Source organism: Trichosurus vulpecula, chromosome 8 (assembly GCF_011100635.1).
Source record: "Trichosurus vulpecula isolate mTriVul1 chromosome 8, mTriVul1.pri, whole genome shotgun sequence".
In the NCBI taxonomy this organism is placed as follows: Eukaryota; Metazoa; Chordata; class Mammalia; order Diprotodontia; family Phalangeridae; genus Trichosurus; species Trichosurus vulpecula.
Genome location: NC_050580.1, coordinates 35,862,201 through 35,881,668, shown reverse-complemented (window position 1 = coordinate 35,881,668; position 19,468 = coordinate 35,862,201). Strand labels below are relative to the sequence as shown.

Sequence of the window (19,468 nt, the reverse complement as noted above, 5' to 3'; positions counted from 1 at the left end):
AGAGTAAGGTAGTAGGAGAGCTGGGAGGGCCCTTCAACCCATCCATTATCTATATGAGGAGGCAGAGAGGGAGAATAGGCTTGAAAACAAACCTAGGTCAGAATCGAAGATGATTGTTGTAGAACTGGACGACCCTGGCACTCCAGCTTCTCAGACGAACTGGAGCCCGGGACATTTGTGCTCAGTCCTGTGGCCTAAAGCCTGTAACAAAATGCATCCCAGGGGCTTTACGGGAGTCCCCTCCCCGGATCATCGAGAGCATGTGACCTACGGCCACCCCCACACCCAGTAATCCCAAGGCAGGAAGCATTTAAAAATGCTTTCACTCAACTTTTAAATCAACCAACCAACCAACAAGGATTTATTAATTAAAAAAGAGCCAGCTTGGTGAGTCTCAACGCTGTTGGGATCAAGTACCTGACCCTCTTCTCTGTCCTGCCCTGTTCCCTCCATCCCACTTTCTTTTCCCATAAGGAAGTCTGAATTTCTGACCAGAATCCCCAAATTCAAATGTTGCTGCTAATTATTGTGGAAAAAAAATTCATGTTTATAGTGTGCCAAATGGTTTCCAAACTTCAGATTCGAAGCCAATGAGATGGCTATCTGAAATAGGAGTATAGCTCTTCCTATGGAAAAAGCAAGCATCCCCACCGCATCTCCCTCCCAAGGCCTCTGCATGCAGCCAGAGAGGGGCTGGGCTGCAGGGAAATTGTAGTGAAAACTGCTTTTAGCACGAAGGTCACTTTTTTTGGGCCAAACCTGTCATTTCCTCTTTACTTACAAACAGGTCAAATTTAAAATAGAAGGACCCTAAAGGGTGTTTCCTTTGTTGGGAAGGTGCTGGGTTAAAAATGTCTTCTGCGTTTCTTTTTTCATTTTTAAAAAACAGCCATGACTGTGACTCCCTTTTGTATTATCATACATCAATTCCCACTTGTTTTGATGAAGGTTAGTGTGTATCGCCTTCTTCCATGAGCTGATCTGGGGCTCACAGTGAAGAAAGATGAACATGAAACTCTGGACAGGAGCAATGCCATGAAACCCTGGCCCCCCTCCTCTCCCACTTCACATTCAGACAGAAAAAAGATTCAAGAAAGTTCGAGAAGCAATAGGAAGCTAGTTCTAACCCTTCAAGCCTTGTTTTCCAGAACAAGGATGAACATGCTGTGGGATCAGTGTGGGAAGCCTTTAAAAATGGGCTAGCAACTGAATGCTAAACATGGCCTTCGCTGGAGTAAACTTTTAAAACATTTTGTAGTTATCAGAGGTTTGACTCTGAATATAGACACTTAATAAATGTTTAATGATTGACAGAATAATTGAACATTCCTTGAAACAATAGTGGGGGACAGATAATGCCTTAGTCAACTACTATTTTTGCTTTGGATGTTAAGTTCAGCCTCCCGATGTTTAAAAAGCTTCTGGCCAAGAAGACACGGGCTGACTGATGTGGAGAAACCATCTTTTCAGTTGGTTTCAAACAGTCACTACAAATATCTCACTCCATTAGAAATGCAGAAGTGTCACAAATATCCTTATTCTGAACCTCAAAAAGGAACATTCAAAAAGCAGCTTTAAACTTCAATTTTCTGAAGAGATTTCCAGAATGTTTTACAATCTTTGTTTCAAATTTGCATTGCTAGAGCGATGAGAAATGAGACCACTGATTATTCAGAAGCCTTGATGCTGAAATGCAAAAAGTCACACTGCAAAACAGAATAAGTTATTTTATTACAAGATATATAGAACAGAACGGATCTTCTCATTTTTAAGCCTAATTTCACCAATATTGCAAAGCAAGAAGTTTACTACCACAGGGCTCCCAAACCCCATCATGTTATACATAAATGAAACAAACCCAACCTGCAAAATTAGAAACCAGAACATTAAAGTATCTACAATAATTATAAATAGTGCAAAGTATGTATCATATCTACAATGCAGGTGAATATCAAAATTTTTTTTTGTGTGAAATTAGAATGTTTGTTTTTAACAATGAATGTATCAGAATGTATTCAAATAAGAACCAACCAAAACAAACTTATTTTTTCTCTTTTTTCAAGAAAAACTGTCGGGCTTCTTCCCAGGCCTGCTCTGGAAATCTGTTACATAGCTCAAGGTAGTCTTGGGAAGTGAAAAATTTTTCTGTGAAAGAGAGAAGAGCATAACATTAAATTATAGTTTTGAGTGTGAGAAGAAATTAACTTATTCCAATTTTCAAGATGTTGGAAATACAGATGGTCAAGTTTAAGAGAAATAACAATAAATTGGATAAGTTGTTTAAAGAAAGGACAAAATTGGTCAAGATATCTCCAGTGTACTCAGAGAATATTAATTAGGAAGCATTTTTAAAATGACTGCTTCTAATTGTGTAGTTAAAAAAAGGAATGAGGACAAAATCACTAATGTTTACTTTGCCCCATCCCAAAGTGCCAGAAAAAGATATGTTTACATTTTTTTTATTTTTATTTTTTGATATGTTTACATTTTAATACAAAATTGTACACTTATTTTCTTTTAGGCAAAAACCAAACCACATTTCATTTTCAGGAGCTATGAAACCTAATTTTAAGGTCAAGATTTTCCTTTCTGTATGTGTAACTTGGGATTTTTTCCTTACTTCCTTATTCAGTTTCTATGTAATGACAGACAAATGAGAGATACTCCTTTACAAATTGTGGCTGCAAAGTGCCCTATCAGAGTGATGAGAGCTGAAGAGCAAAACCACACGTACTCAGTTCTTTAAAGGAGTCTGTCTTCTCCACGTGTGGCACTGCTCAGGACATCAAGCTTGAATGCTTTCATGGAGCGTTAGGCAAAGTCAGTGGATGAAAGAGAGATGCCCAGGAAATAAACTGCCAGCTATACTACGATCCTTCTCAAACATGAGGAGTCCCTAAGAGTCACAACAGACATCGAGTCTGGAACTCTTGGAGGGGGGCTGTTGTGTATCAGGCCAGCAGTAATCTGGTACATGTTTAAAACCTCTTTCACTACAAAAGATGGTACTGTCTCTAGAAGTGTCAGGATCTCACTAAGTGGCCCACAAAGTGTGCCAAGGAAGGTGCTGAGGATATCTTCCAGATAAGGCAAAAGGTGCCAGTATTTATTTCACGAGAAAAGAAGAAAAGGGAGGGTTGCAAGGTTTTTCTCATTAATGCAGAATTTGCTGTATGACTGAAATAAAAACCAACAATATCTCCAAGTATTTCCACATGGAGGGAATAGGGGTTTGGGGGCCTCCTGGATAGTGAGAGCTTGCATTGGTTCAGGGGCTCGGTGGTGAGAAAGTGGGCAGAATGGGCAAATGTTGCCCCAGCCTGGGCCATGGGTGCTGGGCATGGGGCCCCATTGTGTGTTTACTTCTTCACTCACCTGGGTCCACAGAACCTAGTTTTCTAAAATGACAAATGTAACCACTTCACTCGCTGTTGTTTTTTCTCGTTGAAACTTTTCACCACCTGCTTATTCCAAATGACTTTTTGTTTTCTTTGCACAAGAATCCAACACACACCAAGCACAGGCTTCAAGGTTAGGGCCCCAGAGGGGAACACAGCTAGGAGATGGAATTTTCAGTGTTTCAAAGAATAAAAAACAAATGGAGAATTGGGAAATTCTAAATCAAGTTTTCCTAACTAGGATATTCTACAACTACTACAAAACAAGGTGACACCAAGAAGCTAGTGAAGCAATGCCTTGGCTTTAAAAATTACAATCTAGGTAGATCATTACAAAAATACAATTTCAAATGACACTAACATTCAGCTCTGATCAGAGGAAAATGTCCCAGCAGGAGAGCAACAGAAAAGGGCTTGTAAATCTTTCAGCCTCTGAACTCTGCTAATTTGATGGCTTTTTCTGCATGTAAAACAAATATTTTCAATAAAAAAGTTCAAGGGCTTAAATTCACCATTGGGGCAATTCCCCTCATCCCCCAGCTAAGAGAGATTACATCACAGCACCAGACACTGAAGGAAAATGAAACTCTCCTTCCTTGCATCTTTCACTGGGGAAATTTAAACAAAATGTTCATTATCTTGAATATCTATTTTTTTCCACTTAACACCTTCTAAAACTTTTAATTATTTAATGTTTAGTTTTCAAAATTGATTTCCACAAGATTTTGAGTTACAAACTTTCTCCCCATTTCTACCCTCCCCCCCCAATCCAAGATGGCATATAGATTGCCCCTTTCCCCAGTCTGCCCTCCCTTCTGTCACCCCACTTCCTCCCCGACCTTACTTTCCCCTTACTTTCTTGTAGGGCAAAATAGATTCCTATAACCCACTGCCTGTATATCTTATTTCCCAGTTGCATGTAAAAACAACTTTTTTTTTGAACATTTGTTTTTAGAACTTGGAGTTGAATATCTGTTTTTATCTAATGTTTTCTTAAGTAACACTTGTTGACAACAGAAAGAGGAGCTAATTAATTAGCATTTTGGAAGCTCTTCAGAAAGGTTTTTGTAGAAATCAGATTATTCTGATTCTCTTCTGTCATGTAGTGACTGGTTTCTCTTTGTCATAGCCAGGAAAAGGCCATGTGTGAGTTTCTTTCAGACTTCTCAGTAAGGCCACACAGGGATTCCTGCTTAAGGGTAAAATCCACAATTACTTTTTTCCTTGAAATATATTTGACACTTGAAACTCAGGTCCTTGATGCTAAAATAATGGGAAATTATAAATGATGGAGGATGGGGAATAAACATGCAGATTAGTTATCAGACTCATAAATGATGTCTTAGTTTCCAAGAGACATACATACCCCTTGTTTGAGGATACAAGTCTTCAGTTTGACCTGGAATTGGTTCAAAGTCCTGGGCAGACAAAAGAAAACTGTATGGTGAGTATAAAAACAGTAAGTTTTAATGAAATAAATTGAAAATCTTCATGAAGCAACCAGTCTGCAACCCCTTTTGCCTGATGAGCCTGGAATCAAATACAGAATCTGAGGAAATTTATAAATGGAACCTGGGCCTGGATTATTACAGAGGAAGACTAAACAATAATGACATTTAGAACCTTCTACTCTATGTAACCGCTTTCATAATAACAATCTCCATCAAATGCTACCATGTCACACGATAGTCAGAAATCACCGTCTCCCATGGCAGCTAGCATCGGGACACGCCTAAAACTTTATTTTGTACAAAGCTACCCCTTTCCACATTCTTTTGCTAGGTCTTGCAGCTTGTAGCCTAATAGACTGTTCTGCTGGCTTAGCAGTGAGCAGTTTTGCTTGGGTTTGGAAAAACCTCCAACTGTCCTGCAAAATTCTTCCATAATTCAGTGACCAAAAATGTTAAATATCTGTTTTAATGAAACAGTATTTTTAATGGTAAACCTGAACACTGATACACGATGAAATTAACAGGACAGAATCCTTAATAGTTTATTCTACAGATGAACGTGGTGGTCAAGCCAAGCCAGGAAAGTAACTTATCCCATTCCCTCCTCCTCCTCCTTTCCCGTCTTCATCATAGGCTTCAGGAGCTGGAAGCAGGCTTAGAAGGAGTTCAGCCCCTACATTTGACAAAGTCAGCATGTAAGGCACCCGGAAATTCTCAGTAACCACACTAGCGTCATAAAGAAGTTTTTCTGTTTGGGAAAAATTAATTTCTTTATAACCCATACATTTTTAGGGATGACTAGATATAAAGGATCCTTCCTGTTTCAGTATGTGTAATATCAAATGAAAATGTGTATTTGAGAATCTGGTGTATATGGATTTGCTTTTATTTCTCGTTTGATATCACATTGATTTTGGTCAAGAAATGGATGTATTTTCTCAAGACATCTAAAACTTAATCACAAAATTTGGTTTGGCTCAGCTGCATATTCTGGGATTTTAAAAAAATGATCATAAAAGTTTTAAAATTCTGCTATAGATCTTTATTTTTTACATTAAATTTTTCAAAATTTACTTTATGAATGACACAAAATATTGAAATTTATATGATAGTTAGAGTTTCTTATTAACACCTTATTAGAAAACCACTCCTGAAAAGCCAGTGGGTTCCAAAGTGTTTGACTTTTTCAACTATTTTGGAAAATGAAGTCAAGAATTATAAACAGAGTAGCTGGGCTGAAAGATTTTTTAAAGCGATTGACCTTTAACTTTGTTTATTCCCTCACCACTGAATTGTAGATTGTTAAAAAAATGTCTTTCACAAAGAAAGTGTCATAAATCATTTTTAAAAGTCCCTCTTTTAAAAAGGCATTTACTAATCAGCCAACTACTAACAAACAAGTCTCAGAACTCATTTGTATTAGCCAGAGTAAGCTAAAAAATAAAGCAACAAAAAAGGAAATGTGTCCTTTTTTGTTTCAATACTACAAACAAGAAGAGGTCTGGAAAGCAGTTGCCACATTTGTTCCTGAGCAAATAGTGGCATTTAATCTTACAGTGGAAAATGTGAACCAAGCTGAAAGATTAATTTTTTTAAAAGTTTTTTCTTTTACCCTGATGGAAAAACAATCACTGGATTAGGCAGCAAACACTAGCTAAGAGCCAAGTTGACTTTCTGTGTCCACTTAGCCATGTGGCTTGGATGATGAAAAAGCTGCTTACGCCATATTACCTACATTCATGGTAGGAAGAGGACACTTGTCCAAGTTTGGGATTTTTTTAACCCTAACACAAGAGATTCAGAGTCACCCCAAAAAGCCTCTGAGAAATGGACTTCACATTTTTGGGGCTGTTTTGGCAGCTTAAAGTCAACCACAGAGGTCTAGTTCTTTTTGACTTTTTGTTTAAACCGCACTCTCCACAGCCTGATAAAATATAAACTACAGCCCTAATGCAACAAGGAAAATGAAAAAAAATCAGATGATCTTTAAAAACAGTAATGATCAGCTGCCCGAGTTGAGCAGCCTGGTCTTTTTGCTAACTTAAGTGAAATCCACCCCAAAAGTTCCCCCCGGCTGCCCAGATAGATGCTCTGCCAAGCTAGCGATCGGTTAGGCTGGCACAGTAAAAAGTTCTCTTCAAGCATAAAAATGATGTTCTTTTTAGAGGGCTGCTGGGGTACAGACAATAAACAGTCCTCAAAGGCTTCCTTCTGTTTTGTTACTGAATCAGGTACACAGAAAGTCAGTGACCTAGACCCACATGGAATAATGGCCTAAATGGAAGTTCCTTTTGGAATGTCTGTACCTGAATGAACGTAGCAAGCAAGACACAACTCATCTCCTGCTCCAGAATGATCTTGTTCTGAGGGTTATTGTAACAAGCAGCGATTAGTGAAGGGAAGAGCACCTTGATGAGACGAGGATCACTAAAATACTGGAAAGGCAGCTGGCAAAGCTTCTGCAGCACCGTGGGGTGACGGCCGGACTGCACGATGACCTGAGGACAAGGAGAGGAACATGAGCACACCTGGTCTGGCTTCCCAGATTACAGCCTCAAAGCTGGCTAGTGAAGGTGCTCCTGAGAGTGCTGAGCACGACCAGACCAATGAAAACGCCCCATTCCTTTCCCTGAGAGGGGGGAAAGGCCGACTTCCAGGGTTCAGGCAAGCGCTTGCTTGCTCGCTTGCATGCACGAGCTCCCCGGCCGTGCCAGGGCTAGAGGGGCAATGCGAGAGAGAGCCAGAGGCTTCCTGCAGAATGATCCAGGATAAACATTTACCCAGACAAGGCCACTGGGCCTCCCTCCCACCTCCTAGCCCGCCTGCTCTTCTCTTACAACCTCTGGGATACAGAGAACACAACAACTACTAGACATTTCATTCAGGGGCTGAAAAGAAAAGCTGATTGTGAGTTCCTCAGCCACAGTTTCTGCAAGTAGAGACCGGGAAAGATCCTCCCTCCGTTTTCCTTATCTCAGTTTTTATCACTGCCATCGAGTCTAAAAGGAGAACTGTTTAGATAAATGGGACTGTTGTCTTGAAGTAGGCTAGGTTTACAGCTGTGTACATCTTAAGACATGGAGCAATTAATGGGCTTGCTGGGGAACCCTCTTAATTTACTCACCGTCCCACAAAGTCTCCATGATAAACTAAGACATGTCAAAATCAGATCTGTTTCAAGTAACCTTGATTAGACAATTAGAATATGAAAGGGTTGGGTGACCCACAGTTGGCTTCTCAGTAGAGAAGGAAGCTTCTCGAAGGTTAGGGACACTGTAAAACCTAAGGTCATGACTGTAAATTGTACTTGGAAAAACACAATTTTACAGGTACACACCCAGACAGGACTGCATTCAAATGAAAACCAGAAGGAGAGCATGAAGCAGTGGAGGCTGGAGGAACATAAATTACCGGGATTTACAAGTTTTTAAAGTACTTTTAACAATACACTAAGAACACACTCTCCGTTGATAATGCAGTTTGGTTTAAGAACAAGATCAACAAAGTAATAGTTCACATTTTTTAGTTCAATAGCCAAAATGACATCAAAAACCCTTCAGAGGATGTTGATACGGACTTGCTAATACCCACAAATCCGAGAGGAATTTTAAAGACTCTTACTCTGTGACAGTCCAGCTCATAGCCAGGTAGGACCATTTCTGATGGTTAACTGATAAAAATGTGATTTTGTTATTGATTTTAATAAAGCATTTATTTAAGTCTATAGTTTAATTATTAGCTATACAAAATGTGCCCCAGCCAAATAGACACTATTTGGGATTTGAAATGAAAAAATGTTTAAAAGTCTTTCTTCTCCCGCTATGGGAAATAATTAAGATCCAATTTTCCATTTGCAACTTCAACATTTATTGAGCACCTACTATGTGCAAGGCCCTGGACTGGATAACGGCTGACATGAAGGTATATGAGTATATAGAGGTAGAGATACAGATATTGATAGAAAACTGGATCATGTCAGCTGATCCTAACAACAACCCTTCTTTATTAATATATATTTTCTGAAGGCTCATTAATTGCAAAGTTCTAATTCAGGGTGACCTAGCTAGCATGGACACATTTTAAGTGGTGAGCCTAAACTGCAGAAGTCACAATGCTAGGAGGTGATTTTGAACTTTACTAAACTTGTATTGTTTTTTAAATTTCATTTTTTAAATTTATTTTTCCCAATTAGATATAAAAACAATTTTTAACATTTGTTTAAAATTTTTAAATTCCAAATACTCTCCCCTCTTCTTGAGAAGGCAAGCAATTTGATATTGATTGTACATGTGCAGTCATACAAAACATTTCCCATGTTACTAAAGAAAAGACAGAACAAAAAAACTTCAAACCAAACCAAAACAAACAAAAATAACATTAAAAACAAGTATGCTTCAATCTGCCTTCAGACTTGTTCAGTTCTTTTTCTGGAGGTGGACAGCATTTTCCATCAGGAGTCTAACACAATTGTCTTGGAATTGTCTTGAATATTGCTGAGAATAGCACAGTTGATCATTGTATAATAAATACTGCTGTCATGGTGTGCAATGTTCTCTTCACTTTGCATCAGTTCATACAAGTCTTCCCAGGCTTTTCTGAAACTATCCATCTCATCATTTCTTATAGCACAATAGTATTCCATCATAATCACATAACATAATTTTGAACTTGTATTCTTAGGAATGCAGACATAGGATTAATTGGCAAACCTAAGGATACCATGGATTTTTTACTCAGATGAAATGGACATTTGTTAAATCAAGTGAATAGACTCTGGTTCTGTTCACATCTCAAGACTCACTGCAAGGCCACTGCCCGGGAGTGCGGGGCGTTCACTCGCTTTAAGTCTTGTGAACAGCACATAAGAGAGTAATTTAATCTTGTCTATTTGATTCCTAAGAGAGTGAGCAGGTCTAACTATATGATCACACTACAACTTGTAATATGTGATAGGCAAAAAGTCAGCTAAGTGGTAGTCATGCCTTCCTCCCGAGGCTGGGAGGTTCTGACTGGCTCCAGGAAGGGTTTTGTCAGCTTCAACGGAGAAGCCCCCAGGATGCCAAGGGGCCTGGAGAACAGCCAGCTTGCCAGGTGGAAGCTGCCTGCTTTGACTCCTCTGGGTGACAGACAGTACGGCACAGAAGACTTCATTTGTAATACACTGAGTGCAGAGGGCTGACTGTGTGGATTTGGGCTATCCTGAAGCGTCACTTGGAATAATGTGGCAGAGCTGCAGACTGGCAGGAATGATTAGAAATGATGACGATAATTCATATTTCTACAAAGCTTTAAAGCTGAAAAATATTTCCTTCAAAACAAGCTTGTGAGGTAGATGGTACGAAGATTACTCTTCCCATTTTACGAAGAAGGAAACAAAGGCAGAGAAGGTTGAATGTCGGATTTCCTGCCTGTCCCTCTTTCCACAAGGCCCTGCTGCTTCTCCTATTAGCAGGCCAAAGCTGGCAGTGATCTCTTCCCTTTGAAGGTGGGAAGGGAAAGGATTAGGGATGGCTGGGAAAGTAGATTTAACAGTGCTGAATCAAAAGCCTTATTCAGCTGCCTGGGGCCTTGGCCATTGTCTTAAGGGAACAGCCATCCCTGGACAATTTATCGGATACATACATTTATTTCTGGGAAATAAAAGGGAAGAATAATTATTTCCTTGTTTAGCTCAGGCTTTCTGTAGTTAGCAGACATCCATACTGGGTCTCAAGGAGTTTCCTATCTATAGAGTCATTCTCTTTCATAGATATTTTGGTTAACACACGGACTTTGTTTATTTGAAATTTTGATGAAATCTAAACAATTAAAAGTTTGTAGCTTGGAGCTAGTCTCTCCCACTCTCTCCATCTGTGCCCAGCCTCCATCCTTGGCAAGCTGATCTTCTGATAATTCTTTGAATCCCTCCTATGGACCCTAAGTCTATGACTGCATTTCTTATAATTTAAAAGGAATTCCAGCAAGCCAGCTTTTTCAGGGACAGCTCAAGCTGAATCCATGGGATGGAAACAGAAGCATTTCTTTAAGGGGTAGAGAATGGCTTGGGTAATGTTAATAATGACTAGACATGTGACCTTTAAAATACAATTTCCACTTTTGGATCCTGAAGTATGAAAAGTACAAAAGGAAGACAAGACCAGAGATGTGGAGCTATAAGGGACCTTGGAGATTATTGAGTGTAATCTCCCTAATTTTATAATTGGGGTAACTGAGGCCCAGAGAGAAGTGACTTGTCCAAGGTCACAAAGGAAGCAGCCCAATCAGATTTGGAACTCAGGTCCATCCTCCCACTGAGGATGTTTGGGCACATAATCGTCAGGAGCTGGTAGGTTCCTATGATAAACTAGCCAAGGCGTGATCAATGCAGCCTTTAGAAGGGTCAAACTCTCACTAGCAAAGCAGACGGCAAAATTCCTGAGGGCACCAAACCACGTTAAAATGTAACTGGGAAATGTCTGACAAAAATCAATTAAAATACATTAAAACTGAGATAATGTAAATCTGTGGTTTTCTAAGTCTCCCAGATCTGTTTCTATTTGAGTTTGATATCAAAGCTGTACCAGCTGATGGAAGGATGGCTAGTTACCCAGGTAAATGTCACCAAAAACACCATCACCATTAAATACAGCGAGTACCTGACTGAAGGAAGCAGTGTCTACTAAGGGACAATCGAAGGCAGGAATCGGGAGAGGTCCCCCAGCTAGGTTCATTCTGGTTCTCTTTACCAGTTTTTTCCATCTTCTTGAGGAAGGACCTTCCTTCTGTCCCGGGGCTCTGTTCCTGACTCTCCAGAATCCTTTCTCCTTCATGCCTTCCTTCCAGCTCACTCTTCCCCCTTTTTTTTTCTGGCTTGTATTTTCATTCCCAGCACTTAGCACACAGTAAGTACTTAATAAATGTTGCCTCATTTGTTGACTTCTTTACTATAGCGAGCTACCTCACCTTCCACCACTGCCCTCTCCACCACAAGTTCCAAACACTGCCACAGTTAGAAGAGGTTCAGTACCAAGGGTCAGCCTAGATGCTCTGAAGCAAGCCAAGGCTCTCACCACTGCCCTCGGGCTAGAGGCCTCCCTCTGAAAAATGGGACAAAGTGTAGTTACCAACAATACAGTAAGTCTTTTTGTCCAGTATCTTCCGGGAAACCTCAGTACCCACATGTATCCATATAAGAACGTGGAACTGCAAATACGATCTAATGATTGACATGCAGTGGGACAGCTCATTGTAGGGCCCTTAGCTTGAGAGCAGCGGTGGTAGCCTGCCTGCTCCAAGATCAAGGCTAAGCTGGCTCTGCTGCTCCTTTGGGTGACCCTGGCCACCTTCTGGCCCTCAGATTTCTTGTGCGTAAAAGAGGGAATAAAATTTTAGGAAATAAAGTCAAGATACAAGGTGGAGAGCTTAGAAATCCTTAAAAAGGGGCGAAGAAAAGTCTTCAAGAGGGAAGACCTTAAAGCTAGATGACGAGGGGATTCTAACTCGACAAAGGGATTTGTGCTTTCTTGCCCTGTACTCCCCTTTCAAACTCTGTTTTTATCCTCCTGCTGCATTGGTCAATGGATGACAGTCCTTAATTTGGGAACACAAGTATCTCTGGGTTGAACCAAGGAATGTCAGAGCTAGAAAAGAATTTAGAAATTATCTTGTCCAATCTCTTCTTTGACAGGATGATGCTGAGGTTCGAGAGGGGCAGTGTCCTAGTGAAGGTGACACAGCACAGCTATTCCCAGCACTCAGGGCCTCCCTTACGGGAGCCACAAGAATCTTGTTCAGCTAATGCAGCCCCACCTGCCCCCACCCCCATCCTTCTCCTGTCTTTGCTTAGGCCTGGGAGATGCCCCTGGTATAAAGGTGGTGGTGTCACCATGTACTTAATGACCAGGGAGCCACACAAACCTGCAGAAAACAGACCTGAGATAAATAACCCCTTGATGCAACAACAGGCTTTGGGAGCACAGCCAATAAGCTGTAACCATGTCACAGAACTGCTGCCAGCCATTCTTGGCTCTGTAAGCACAGAAAGAAAGTGTGCAAACAACCTGGGGTGGGGGGGGCGGGTGATGAGAAAGGAAATGCATTTTGACAGCTCTAAAGAGACAATCCCCAGGTCACAGCTGTCCAAGAAGTACAGGTAAAGTGGTTTCAGAACAAATAGAGGCTCAGAGGAGGGGAGTGATAGGCATGCCCCCTCCACCCCCAATAGGGGCCACAAGGATTTGCTGCCATTCCGATGGTGTTGGTTCTAACATCAGTAAGAGACTTGTGTAGCCGGTAAGTTCTGGCCTCTACATTAACCCTCAAAATTCTGGGGTATGCACAGTGGGTAGCAAATGTAGCCCCTCCTGGCTGTGTTCCCGGTATTGTTTAAGGGGCCAGTGACTAGTGCTTCCAGTTTCATTTAACTATTTAATAGAAGGTCAGCTTTTACAAAGGGATATTTACTTCAGAGATGTAGCCAGATCAAATATAGAAACGTTGGCCCTCCCTCTCAGCAACGCAGGGGCATGCTCTTCCCTATGCCACCTCAGTCTCTGGGAGTGCAGGCTCAGCATTAGTCCCACCAAATTCATATCCAGATGGAGCAGGCCCGCCAGATGACTCTTCATCACAGTTCTCACTGGTCTAGGGTCCCAAAGGGAACTCCCAAAAGCCAATCCTTGCTCCTCAGGGCATCAATGCTGTGTTGGTTGTGAAACATGGATGATGGAATGACAGGGTGCCAAGGGTCCCCCTTAACCTCTGGAACTCACAGGGTCATAGGCTCTAACTTCCTTCACTGGTTGCCAAACTCCATCAAGAGAATTAAGAAAGTAGCCATGGCCCACAGAGCTATTTGAGCCTCTTTGACATGTGGTGAGCAGACCAGAACCAGAAATTAAATGAGTTATAGGAAGAAATAGGCAGTAAAACTAGAATAGTAGAAGGCCTCAAATTTACCCTCCTCAGACCTAGATAAATCTAGCCAAGATATAGACAAGAAGAAAGTTAAGGATATGAACAGAATTTTAGAAAAGTTAGATATGATAGACTTCTGAAGAATAATGAATGCCAATGGAAAGGAACATACCTATTTTCAACTGTGCATAGCACCTTCAAAAAAACCTGATCATATATTAGGGCATAAAAACCTCAAAGAAATGCAGAAAAACTAAATGTACTTTTCCTGACCACAATGCAATAAAAATTACATTCAATAAAGGGCTTTTGAAGCACAGATTAACAATTAATTGGAAACCAAATCACCTAGTCCTAAAAAAATGAGTAGGTCAAAGAACAAATCATAGAAACAATAAACAATTTCTTTGAAGGAAATAATAACAATAAGACAAGATACCAAAATCTGTGGGATGCAGCCAAAGCAGTCCTTAGTATTTGTGTTTGTAAATGCATGCATCAGTAAAAGCAGGAGAGAACAGCTCAACAACTTGGACATGCAACTCTAAAAACTAGAACCACCCCCCCCCCCCCCGACTGAACAGGAAAATAGAAATCCTGAATATCAATGCAGAGATAGACAAATGAAAGTAAAAAACAAAACACTGAACTGATAAATAAAAAAGAAACAAATAAACCCAACGGCAACAACAAAATAGGCTTTCCATGGGCATCCTAACAGTCTCATCACATCATAGCAGTGTCACCATGAGTGACTGCAGTATCTGAAGCAGGAGCTGAGGGCAGACTAGAGACACTGAGGAAACACAGTTTCAGGACTCCATAAGGAGGCCAGCTGAAAACCGTACCCTACCTGAACTGTTGGCTAATCTGATTTTTTTCTTTAAAGTAACCAAATTATCAAAAATGAAATTAGCAATAAAAAATGAATAAAATGAATTCATAATCAATGAAGAGGAAATAAAAGAAATTATTAGGAATTCTTTTTCCCAAATATAAGCCAATAGAATCTACAATCTAAATGAAGTGGATGAATAGTTAACAAAAATACAAACTATCCAGATTAACAGAACAGGAGATAGAAAACTTAAATAACCTTATCTTAGAAAAAGAAATTGAACAAGCCATCAGTGAGCTCTCTTTGATGTTTGTGTAGTGCTTTAACATTTTCAAAGTGCTTTTACATCCATTTCTGGGAGTGTAGCACAGCCTCTGGAGCTACTATCTCAAAACCCTATTGTGACTGACAGGTTGGGTAGTCAGAGGGCGGCAGGCTGCATCTTCCTGAAGGATTGTGGCTGTCTTTCTAACGTTATTGTTCACCAGTCCCTACCAGTGTGACCTTCCCATTGATTACCAGGTGATATCAATTAGCCAGCTGGACTTAATTAGCTTTTAGAAATGAGTATTTACTGCAGTGGTATAATAAGAACATTAGCTATTGGTATAAAATATCCCCTCAAACCAGACACTCTTCCACTGAGTCTAGGGGAAAGTGGGTTTAATTTTTGGAAAGGACATACGGCCAAGGTGTAACACACAGTTCCTGGTTTCTGGGGGCACTTTTCTACCCTTTGTGGGGTAGAAGGCTGGAAAAGTACTTGCCTTCCAAACTGTCAGGTAGGGCACGGCTTTCAGCTGGCCTCCTTGTGGAGTCCTGAAACTGCATTTCCTCAGTGTCTCTAGTCTGCCCTTGGCTCCTGCTGTAGATCCCACAGTCACTCGTGGTGATGCTGCTACGATGCCCATGTCTAAAATCTTCAAACCTGTCACAGTTCATAGGGTCGTCCTCTGGTTGGGGGGTGGGGGAGAAGACAGAGATCCTCTCCTTGTCAGGGTTTGCTCTCTATCCGAGGTGAGAGGGCATGGCTGTCTCCTTGGCCAGTCTCAATACATTTCCTGGGTAGCGTCACTCATTTCATCCAGTGACTTTCAATCCTTCCAAACTGAAAGGCCCTTGACTGATTAATTGATTCATACAAGGTGTTTTCATGTAATAAAGACATCCAGGCTAGGGCATCTTCTAGTCACTTAAAGTGACTGAACCAGTCTCTCCCTTACATAAGTAACCCTCACCACAGCTCTGTAATGTATGTCGGCCAAGATTATTTCTGGAGTGTAGAGAGGGCATCCAAAATAGGAGTCAGGAAGTAACAGATGGAGCATTAGAACCCAAGACCTTCTGATTTCTAGGAAGGTTCCAGCACATTAGGCCACCTCAGCAAAGTGGCAATTCTCTCATGGTGAAATGTTTGGATTTGATATGTCAGGTTAATTATAACTTTGTGGAAAGACAAAAACTTTTGTAATTAATTTTATCAGTAGCCCAGAGTTACGTTACCAAATCCAACCTGTGCTATCTCTTCCCTTGCAATCTTTGGCTCCTGGCACTTTCTTCTTTTCATCAGAATGCTTTGCTACTTGGCCTCTTCTGCTCTAAGTTCCTCTTTTGTTCCTTCACGATACGCTGTCTCTCATTCCCAAGGATTTTACTTCTAAATGAAGGATGCTCCAAATACCTCTCAAACCCACCTGACTGTAAGATGCAGATGTATTAGTCTCTAAGCTTTTTGATTGTACACCTCATCAGTAAAAAATTTTGAGACACAACCAACACATACATATTTATTTATAAACTCTATACATATACCATTATACAAAATGAATTATACATTATAAAATGGATGCGAAAAAAGAACTTGTGAAAAGATGAGACAAAAAGTAAACAGTGTTTTACAAATATTCTTTAAAATGTACTTACCAACACAAGGTAGAAACTTTGTGTTCTTACTACGTCAACTTTATTATTATTATTTGTGAGCAGAATGCAATGGAATGTGCTTCATCATTCAAACAAATCTTGGTTGGAAACTCTGGGACACCTTGTGATTTGAAGGCCTGGGGCTAAGTCAGGTTTATTTTTATTGCTGGTTTTGATGGCTGTCCTAGCTGACAACAAGACCTCCCACAGACACACAGATTCACATAGAAGAGGTGCCCTGACAAAATCATGAGGTTCATTTTTCAGTACCATCTACCAATTATACAAAGGTTTTTGTTTATATTTGGCTAATACCTTTCATTTTCCTTCTCTGTCAATTAGTTGTTTCTACAAACTAATCATAATGTGTTACATTTTTACATTTTAAACAAATGGTTTCTAAATTTATTTAAATTGACATGTTAAATATTAATAAAGTTTAGCTTTTTCTTAAAGATAAAAAATATAAACTGAAGTTCTAATATATTCTTCTCACATTCTAGGGGATTGTCTTGTGTTCCCACTTTGGAGTAGGTGATCTCCAAGATCCTATGAAATCCACCAATTCTGTGCTTTATTATATACTATTCCTTGGAGGGTTAATTTTTAGATTTTAATGAAACTAAAAGAGGGATTTTCAGGGCAAATATCATCTTAATATGTAAACACAAACTCCCCATTAAAATCCCACCCAAACAAAAGTTCATTTTGTAAAAAATATTTTTGATGTCCTTTTATTTTTCTTTTGTTAAAAAGTCAGTATAGATTCTGTTTCTGATTCTGTTATCAATAATTCATTTTAAGTGGGTCACATAAAGGAGAAGAGGATAACTTTGTATTCTGAAATTCTTTTTTAAATGTTCATTTAAAAAGATTAAATTGGGGCTTTAGGAAGAACTCTGTTTAGAGTACGCAGGACTCAAATAATATCAATATTACTGTAATGATATTACTGTCATTAAAATAATTTAATATTTTAAAAGTTTCTGTTCATTTACATTTTGTATACCTTGAGAAGGTGGTGTACATATATCTTAGGGGTTGGTGATAGTAAGCTTCTAAAATATGTGGTAGAATTTCTGGGTAACTAAATAGCAAATTCACAGTTCAGGAAAGCAGGGCTTAGAAAGAAGTGACTCACCCCCAGGCACAGAACTCAGGCCTGTCAGTACTGGGACCCAAACCTGTGCCTTTGGACTCCAAGCCCAACGTACTTTTCATGAACAGGATGCTAACTTCCCCAGACTTTCAGACCTTGTCTGGGGCACATATCAAGTGAAAGAATGGTTGCAACTAAGTGATTCCTAAGGCTCCATCACTTACGGTTCTGGAGTTCTTGTGAATAATACAAAGACACTCTCTGTTTGCCAGATTTATTACAAACAACAAATGTAAACACAACATAAAAAGCTCCACAGATTTTCTTCTAAAGAATGGAAAAGGCCGTCAGACAGAATGTGCCTTCTAGAACTCTTCAAAGGTGGTAGCATATTTTCTAAGAGGAGCCCCGCTTTTAGCGCTGGCCGGCTAGCTCCCTGGAAAGACCATCTATGTTATTCACAGCATCAAGTACACATGTCCTAACTGTACTCTGCACCGGCTTCCATGAGCAGCACGGAGAGTCTTCAAGCTGACGTGTTCCCAACTCCTAAACTCTTGTGTGGGGGCATAGAACAACAGGACTAAAACATGCTGAGCATCATCTGCCTTGTCTTCTGGCCTCTACTTAAATGCCCAGCTACCCCTGGACACATCCCATGTCGTTCTTATGGGGTCCCCTGCATAATTCTATGACTATTCTATTAAATCATAAAAATATAATAGTAGCCAAATCTTTTTGTAGTTCCAGTTTATTGCTTTCTCTAGCAAAATAAATGGTTTCTCAGATTTCTCTTGCTTTCATCTCTCTGCATTAAGTATAGAAGGATGAGGTTCCAATTAGGGTCCATTAAATGTTCAGACTGATTCATGAGTCATTTTAAAGTTTCTTTTCCTAACTATGTATACACATGTGTCTGTCTGTCTGTCTGCAGCACACTGTTGTTAGCAGTGACCCCTAGAGAGAGGACTTCTGGTTGGTCTCTCTCCGACTCTACCAGTTGACAGTTGTGGGAGGCGGGGTTCTTTAAGCACCATCATCTGTTTGTCACCTGCTAGGTATAACCAGCTAAAAGAACAGTCGACACATGTGGGTTCCCTCTTTGGGAAAGGAGGGGTGGGTAATGGAAAGCTGGCAGCTAGCAGTATCCCAGGCAACAAATCCCTACCAGCTTTGGAGGAACTGGAGAATGTTAAAGGCTTTCGAGATGTCCCTGCATTAGTCTTCCTTTTACAATGTGGAAGCATCTTATTACTTTTGTGGATGGCTCTGTCTAAAAATGGCAATAACAGGGCCCTTTCTAAGGAATTTTGGGTGGTTTTTCCTGGGAATTCATAGTGCTTGGTCTCTTACCCTTTGTGGTCTCACAAAAAGTCCAGAGAAGGGATAGTCTCCTAGTTTCTCGTGGCTCATAGAGTTCAAATGGCTAACAAATCTCATCTGAGAGGGTTCACATAAGTGTGTATCCTGATTCTTGGCTTTGCCAGACCCCAAGACACTAACATTCTTTGGCTGACACAATCACAACTTCAATCAAAGCAAAATTAGGAAGCTCTTTCTATAACCGGATTCCAAGACAAGTCAAGAATCACAAAACCAGAGAAACAGGTTTGAAAGCAACTGATCTCCTTCTCTTACATTTTCAGCCCCAGATTCAGTTAAGGAACTTTGCCAAACCCAGTAAAATGTTTTAAAGCTCCTATATTCAATGTGGTGATACTCTCTTCTGCGACAGCACTTGTAGAAGGAGCTGCTTGTAATGACTCACAGTAGCACTCTGGATTATTCAGTTCAATCCAACCAACATTTACAAGGTGCCTAATCACCTCAGTGAGACAGGAAGTGCAAGTGTTAGTAGACCTAT

The 19,468-nt window shown here is 40.2% G+C and overlaps 1 protein-coding gene across 3 annotated transcripts in view; it reads right to left on the bottom strand.

Annotated features, from left to right (window-relative positions):
* Positions 1-1,707: 1,707 nt before the first annotated feature.
* SCAPER (S-phase cyclin A associated protein in the ER) overlaps positions 1,708-19,468 on the bottom strand; it is a 422,044-nt gene continuing 404,283 nt past the window's right edge. For 2 of the 3 annotated variants that reach the window (XM_036734646.1, XM_036734648.1), the window contains 3 exons: positions 7,156-7,347; positions 4,765-4,816; positions 1,708-2,145 (listed from right to left, as the gene is read on the bottom strand). In XM_036734646.1, the coding sequence (XP_036590541.1) occupies positions 2,042-2,145; positions 4,765-4,816; positions 7,156-7,347 (348 nt within the window). In that variant the 3' untranslated portion in view covers positions 1,708-2,041. The remainder of the gene's footprint in view (positions 2,146-4,764; positions 4,817-7,155; positions 7,348-19,468) is intronic. The other variant, XM_036734647.1, reaches the window with a different exon arrangement.